Source organism: Formica exsecta, unplaced genomic scaffold (genome assembly GCF_003651465.1).
Source record: "Formica exsecta isolate Colony F162 unplaced genomic scaffold, ASM365146v1 scaffold283, whole genome shotgun sequence".
NCBI classification, from domain to species: Eukaryota; Metazoa; Arthropoda; class Insecta; order Hymenoptera; family Formicidae; genus Formica; species Formica exsecta.
This window is the reverse complement of record NW_021850093.1, coordinates 3,857-11,118: the sequence shown is the minus strand read 5'-3', so window position 1 is coordinate 11,118 and position 7,262 is coordinate 3,857. Positions and strand designations below refer to the sequence as shown.

Sequence of the window (7,262 nt, the reverse complement as noted above, 5' to 3'; positions counted from 1 at the left end):
AAAAAGTTGTACATAATCACATAACGACTAAAAAACATTGTGGTAGAAAAAACTTTGATGATGAATTCAAGTGTGCACTCTGTAGTTATAAGCGCTGTGAACTGCAATCAATCAGTTTATTAAGAAAATAGAGTTTAAAAGAACACGGCTTTTTTTAAATAAAATAAAATAAAAAGGGCAATAAAAGCCACGCGCAATAACTGGGGCGCAAGAATAGTTTATTATAATCTATCAATATGAAACAAAAAACGTTTTGGTCTCACTCTTTGGGCCATCTTTTTTAGTTTTATTTAGCAAATAATACCCGAATTTGTCATAAAATACCTTACAAAATAGATATATTATTCCATTTGGAAAAATAAATAACTGTCATATAAATAATATTTAAAAGAGAAATAATTAAAATTCTTGTTTATTATATATACAGATCTTCTTAAACAAAAAAAAATTTTAAACTTTTTTTATATAACTATTATTTAAAAAAGTAACTGAGTATATACACACTTGTTTTTTCTTTTTGTTTTTTTTGTAACATTTAATAAAAAAAAATTTTTTATTTTCTGATTTTCTACACGTGATCTTATTCCATACATACGCGGATTTCACACACATACACAATGACATTGCTATAATACCTGCTTTATAAAAAATATGTAATAGCTATATGTAATAACTAAAGGGAATACAAAATATTGAAAACAAAGCTCCTGTACTTTAACAATTTTATCAAAGAAGGGACGATCGATTTCACACAGAAAGAAATTTGACAAGTGTTTGTTTCACGCATAGAGAAACATACATAAGGTTGCTTCTCGATCGAAGCCTGCGCAAGCGTAGAGATGCTTCTTTCCAGCGACGCGGTTTCATGCTTCAGTCTTGTGCGTGCACTCGTGAGGGATGCTTCACTTTGAAAAGAAATGGTTATCGATTCGTCACGTGTATCGTGTCGGTTATAAAATTATTACCAGCGGGATATGAGGTAGGACGCATCTTGTGTCAAGTCCGTATAGAGTAAAGAACGGTGAAGTATGATAGTGTGGTACTTAACAACTGTAATATGACGTATATTTTCTCGTTTTATTTATTACTCCTTTTATTTGTTAAACATATTTTAAGTTTGTGAAAGATATAGTGTTTATAAGTGTATCTATAAATACAGATTAATATAATAAACACTTTTATTACAGATATCTTGTTTTCCCACTCTCACATATCTATTATAGAAGCAACACAAATGACAATATTTTATCAACAATTATTGATTTTTATTTCACTTTATTGCACGATATTGAATCTGTCATAAAATATCTCTTATAATTTTTAGTAAGATGGATATGTTATTCCATTTAAAAAAATAAAACTGTTACATGAATAACATTTAAAACAAGATGAAAATTGTGCAAATTAGAAACTTGCACATTGCTTTCTCATCATTTTATTTTACTCACAAAGCTTAAGCTCCTTAAAGCAAACAGATTTTTGCAATTGAGATATCGGCTTCCTCATTGAAGAAACCGATATCTCGAAATTTGCGAAAGTTAGAGCATGTACAGACATTTCTCAAAAAACTCAAAATTTTATAAAAAGTGAACATTTATCTTAAAAATTTAATTATTTTATCAGAAATGAATCCTTTCACCAATCCTCACCAAATTCAATACCAACCATCTTTTAATAATACTTTATTCATGTAAAGAAAAATTTGCGAAAGTTAGAGCGTGTGCAGATATTGCTAAAAAAATTCAAGATTTTATAAAAAATGAATCTTTTCACTCATCCTCACCAAATTCAATACTAATAATCCTTTAATAATACTCTATTTATGTAAAAAAAAATTTAACCCGATATCTTACATACATACATACATACATACATACATACATACATACATTTTTTAGAACTATAATTTTTCGACGTTTTGGGACATTCTAAACACATCAGCATAAAAAACTCGAAAAAAAATTTTGTCACGAAAACAAAGCTTCCTCTATGAGAAAGCAAGAAAACAATAATTTAAAATTTTTGTTTAAATCACATTATACATATAAATTTATAGATCTCCGTAAAATAACTTTTTTATTCGATACATTTTTTATATAACTCTATTATTTAAAAAAATAACTAAGTGTATACATACTTAGACCAAACATACACTGTATATTCTGAAACACATATATATTTCTTACCGTAACTGCACCTTCCAATGATCCCACAATCAATCCAGCAATATTTAGACTGAAAATCTTGGTACTTCTTTGCAATAAAAACAATATCATTTTTTGTATGTTTAAAGAAGCTGTGTACCACTGAATATTATATCTATATGATGACAAATTAATGATTAGAGAAGAACAAGAAAATTTATCAATTATTTTTGTCACACGCACATACACACTTATTATGTTTGTTTCTTTTAAATTATAGTAATTATATATGATTCTTTTTTATTATATATTCTTTTATATTTTATTATATAATTTTTTTTATAATCCGCAAAACGAATACACGTGCGTGATTGTATGGTATGGATGTTTTCCTTACGCAGTGGCAAACACATCATTATTGTGATCCATAACTTTTTGTGCAACATAATCGCCTACAAATACATACGACGTATAAACGATCACACTTAGTAAAGGTAAGAAAAGTTCCTCAGCGTCATATCCAAATGACAGCACCTGAAAAAGCTAAAGTACGAGTGCAATAAAATCTTAGCTAAGAGCTGAGCGTTAATTTTAAAGGGAATTTCGAATTAGACTGAATAAGTCGGTGAGAATTAGGATTGCACAAGACTCAAAACAAGATATAAATATATATATATAGTTTATTTTGTTTATTGTATTAATTATTTCTAAATTTGTTAATATGCATGTTTTTATTTATTAAATAGAAATATCAAGATTAGTCTTGATATCTCGTGCAACTCTAGAGAAAATTTGACAGTGATTGGAAAATTCGAGAGTAATTAATTTTATGATAAAGTTTATAAGTGCACTTAAGAGAAAAGAGATAAGACTTACTCGAAAAAAATTGAGACTTGCGCTAATCACTCCGACTACTATTATAAAGGAGAACATTACTTTAAATCTTGATATCGATGAGTCTGAAAATCTTCGAGAAAGAGAAAGAGATAGCATTATGCGTACTTCCTGCACGTATTATCGTTTTATAAATACCTCATAGCTTCGCGATGCATATCCACGGCATGAATCAACTTCTTATAAATCAAACTATTTCGTAGACTGCCCTTTCGTAAAGTATCGACTGCCAATGCTTGCTCGAGGCGATAACTGCGAATGATTTTTTTGCCGTAATTATACACAGGGCGTTTCATAATCTCCATAGTATTATATATAATACTTTATTAGCGTGTTCTAGAGAAAAATAAAGTCAAAAATTCTAATACAAAAACTTTGAGGCTGCAATAGTTTTTGAGTTATAAGCCAACAAAGTTTGACAATGATATCGCTTAGAACTCGCGCACTTAGGTCCGTAACTATATTTACACGCGTACCGATCTACCATCTGTTATTGATTTTTTCGAGTCAGGTGATATTGATTTTTATTGCACAGCTGATTTTATTTTGTGGTTTTCTATGTACATATGTATTACGCATACATTGTATATTATGATGATAGGCTAATATTAACAAATTATAAATCTTATACGGAGAGAGAAAACATTTAATTCTTAAATAATTTAATTATATTATTGGATAATAACTATTTATTAATAATAAATATTAATAATAATGGTAAATATAGCAAAAAGGAGACCCAGCCTCAATGACCTTGACGTTGATATACGTTGTCAAGGACATAATTCTGAGTACCTTTTTCTTCTAATATAATCGTCGCTCGTTGATTGTTAAAAAGTTAGTAACAAAAAAAGTTTGAAATATACCGAAGTACATGCACGGACAGGAAGCACGCGCGCGCGCGCGCACACACACGCACACACACGAGGGGGTGCAAGGGGGGCCTTCGGCCCCCTTCCCGCGCCCATTCCGCCGGCAGGCAGGGTGGAGCTCGCGTGTCTCAGCATTTTTTGTGGATAGCCAAAACGAAATGGTAAATGGATGTATTTTTGCTTACAACATTTATAAATAAACTAATTTATTATTATTATTTTTAAAATTTTTGTGTGTCTGTAACGATGGATCCCCCCATCGTTAACCGGCAGTTGACCAGCCGGAAATCTGCCAACCGGCGAACATAAGCCGGGCAAAGGGCAGAGGCGCCCTTTTTAATACATATTGTTAGTAAATTAAACGGCTGTACGGCCGTTACACGGCCGCCGTTAAGGTCATCAAAATTCCGTAAGGACATAATACGTAAGCGTAAAAAATTGACCAATCCCAATCGAGTATTGGGCTTTCCATAAAAATGGAGAGGTTACGGAGAGCTAAATACTGGAGTGAGATTGGTCGATTTTCTTACGCTTACGTCTTACGTCCTTACGGAATTTTGTGTGTGATGGCTTTTCGATCCGCGCCGAAACCGAACGGCGCCAAGCGCTCCTGAATAGCGTCGAATGCCTCCTGCCGAAACGCCGCGATTCCCCCACTGAAGGGTAACGACGCGTTTACCGCTAATTATCGGGTATAAAACAGATGCCAAATTATCAGGCACCAGACCGGTACCTGAAACCACTCGAGCAGCACGCACGAGATATTCCGAAACCGGGAATTAAAAAAAAAAGTATAAAACATTTTAATTCTAAACTTTGCATATTTATTAAATAACATTTCAAGTATATCCTGAATGTTTTCAAACAAAAATATTTGTTTGTTTCGGAGTTATAGTAGTACAACAAGAGGGTGCCTTAAAAAAAAATTGTTCGTGGCGAACATCATTCCAACCATTATAGTCATCTGAAATAAAAAACCAAAAAGATTTTTAATCTGTATGAGTGTGGCTATCGCGAAAACCAGAATAGAAAAAAATATTGAAAAATAAAAAATAGCAGGATCTCAAAAAAATATTTTATTTTTCACCAAAAAATTGGTTAGTTTTGTAAGTTGCAAAATTTGAATTTTGCAGATATCGATTTAATAGTTCACACGATAACTACACTCATACAGATTTAGAATTTTTTGTTTTTTTTTTTATTTCAGATGACTGGCTGGAATCATGTACACCATTTTTTTTTTTTTAGATTAGGATACTATACCTGGTTAGGATACTATAACTTCGAAATAAATAAATATTTTTGTTTGGAAAAAATTCAGGATATATTTGAAATATTATTTAATAAACATGCAAAGTTTAGAATTAATATGTATTATATTTTTCTTTAAGAAAATTCCCAAAAATCGCCTTTATTTTCAGAGCGTGAAACTAGGAAGACCCCTTAAATAACTCGCGCTGTAACATCCACCGCGTGCCCGCATAGCGGGATTCAATCAATTATAAAACTAATCATTGCTGGAGGCGGCAAATAAATATTAAATAATAACAATAATAATTAAATAATAATTAAATAATTAAATATTAGTGATCAATATAATAATATATAATTAATATTAATATTATTTTTAATAATAAAATATTAATACTGTAATATATATATATATAGTATATATACATGTACTATAGGTAAAGACTTACGTAATTTACCTACAGACGACTATCGATACGGAATTATACATATATAAATATACGAAGAACGCAAATGAAGCATTATTATTATTAATATTATTATTATTATTATTATTATTAATATTATTTATTATTAATAATTGATTATTATTTAATAATTTAATAATTTAGTTAAATTATTTAAAAATTAAACGTTTTCTTCGTATAGGATTTACAATTGGTTAATATTAGTCTATCGCCATAATGTACGATGTAGGCATAATACATACGTACATAGGAAACCACAAAATAAAATCAACTGTGCAGTAAAAATCAATACTTATCACCTGACTTGAAAAAATCAATAACATATGACAGATCAGTATGCATATAAATGTAGTTACGGTCCTGAGTGCGCGGAGTTCTACGCGATATCATTGGCAAACTTTGATCGCTTATAACTCAAAAACTATTGCAGCCTCAAAATTTTTGTATTAGAATTTTTGACTCTAATTTACCTTTAAAACATGCTAATAAAGTATTGTACAAAAGTTGTAAAACACCCTGTATAATCCTTCCAAATTTCTAAATTTTTAAATTTTTAAATTCATAGTTTTCGTACATTATCTTCTTACCTGGCGATTCGAAACATTCCGCAGGCATACTGTTGATAGGCTATCAATAAGGTTCCTGTCGCTAATACTGTGACTAGTCCTACGAATAGAGCAGCGTTTCCGTGCAACAAAATCAAATAGAAGTATTTTTTCTGATCGACAAAATACTCGGTAACAAATATCCTGCTCAGCGGAGGACGTGATAGAGTTTCGTTTGTAAATAATAAGATGTCGAGAAAGTGCGGCCAGAATGGATACAAAATTATAACAGGTACAAAAATTATGAAGATCACTAAAGAACGTTTTAAAGACAGTACACCCGTTGAGAAGATTTACTTCAAAAATTTACTAATCGCTTTTAAATAAAACATATACACTTAATATTTAATGAAAGTCAAAAGCAATTGTCTTACGCATTAATCCAATCGTGTAACGTTTTGCATAGCTGCCGCACTCTTTCATAATACTGATTTCATGCTCGTCCGTTAACTCGTTATACATGTTCAGCAATTGCTCCAACAAACACTTCACCTGTCGTTTTTACACAATATTTTGTAAAGTTCAGGAAAAAAAAGATGTATTCATAGTATGTATAAAAATTTATTTCTCGGAAATGTTTATCTGTATACACACAAAAATACGATATGCAATATATAGTTTACTTACAATTTTAATGTTAATACAAAACCAAGTATATTGAATAACAAAAGTAACAAAAAATAATGCAGAAGAGAAAACGCTAATGAAAAGATCCGGAGTACATTTTGAAGTAAGAAACGTTGTAAACTGTAAATAATAGTTTAATTATTTGTATTAAAATTATTATTTTTTTATTTGATTAGAAAAGTACATATCCTTGATCAATAAATAATATCGTTTAATATCGTTCCCAAATATATATATATATATACAGAGTGAGTCATTTTAATCAACGCACGCAAATATCTCGTAAAGTAAACAAGATGGAAAAAAATGTTCTATACAAAAGTTGTATGGTTCAAAGGGGGACACATGATGAAAATATGGACTTGACCTTGAGTGACCTTTTCAAGGCCAAGTCAATGTGAT

The 7,262-nt window shown here is 30.3% G+C and overlaps 1 protein-coding gene across 1 annotated transcript in view; it reads right to left on the bottom strand.

Annotated features, from left to right (window-relative positions):
- Window positions 1–996: 996 nt before the first annotated feature.
- The window catches only part of LOC115237261, a 7,485-nt gene continuing 1,219 nt past the window's right edge, over window positions 997–7,262 (bottom strand). The window contains exons 2-9 of the mRNA XM_029810204.1: window positions 6,861–6,980; window positions 6,608–6,725; window positions 6,216–6,486; window positions 3,177–3,290; window positions 3,021–3,111; window positions 2,542–2,687; window positions 2,187–2,319; window positions 997–1,050 (exon numbers count right to left, since the gene is read on the bottom strand). Coding sequence (XP_029666064.1) covers window positions 997–1,050; window positions 2,187–2,319; window positions 2,542–2,687; window positions 3,021–3,111; window positions 3,177–3,290; window positions 6,216–6,486; window positions 6,608–6,725; window positions 6,861–6,980 — 1,047 coding nt within the window. The remainder of the gene's footprint in view (window positions 1,051–2,186; window positions 2,320–2,541; window positions 2,688–3,020; window positions 3,112–3,176; window positions 3,291–6,215; window positions 6,487–6,607; window positions 6,726–6,860; window positions 6,981–7,262) is intronic.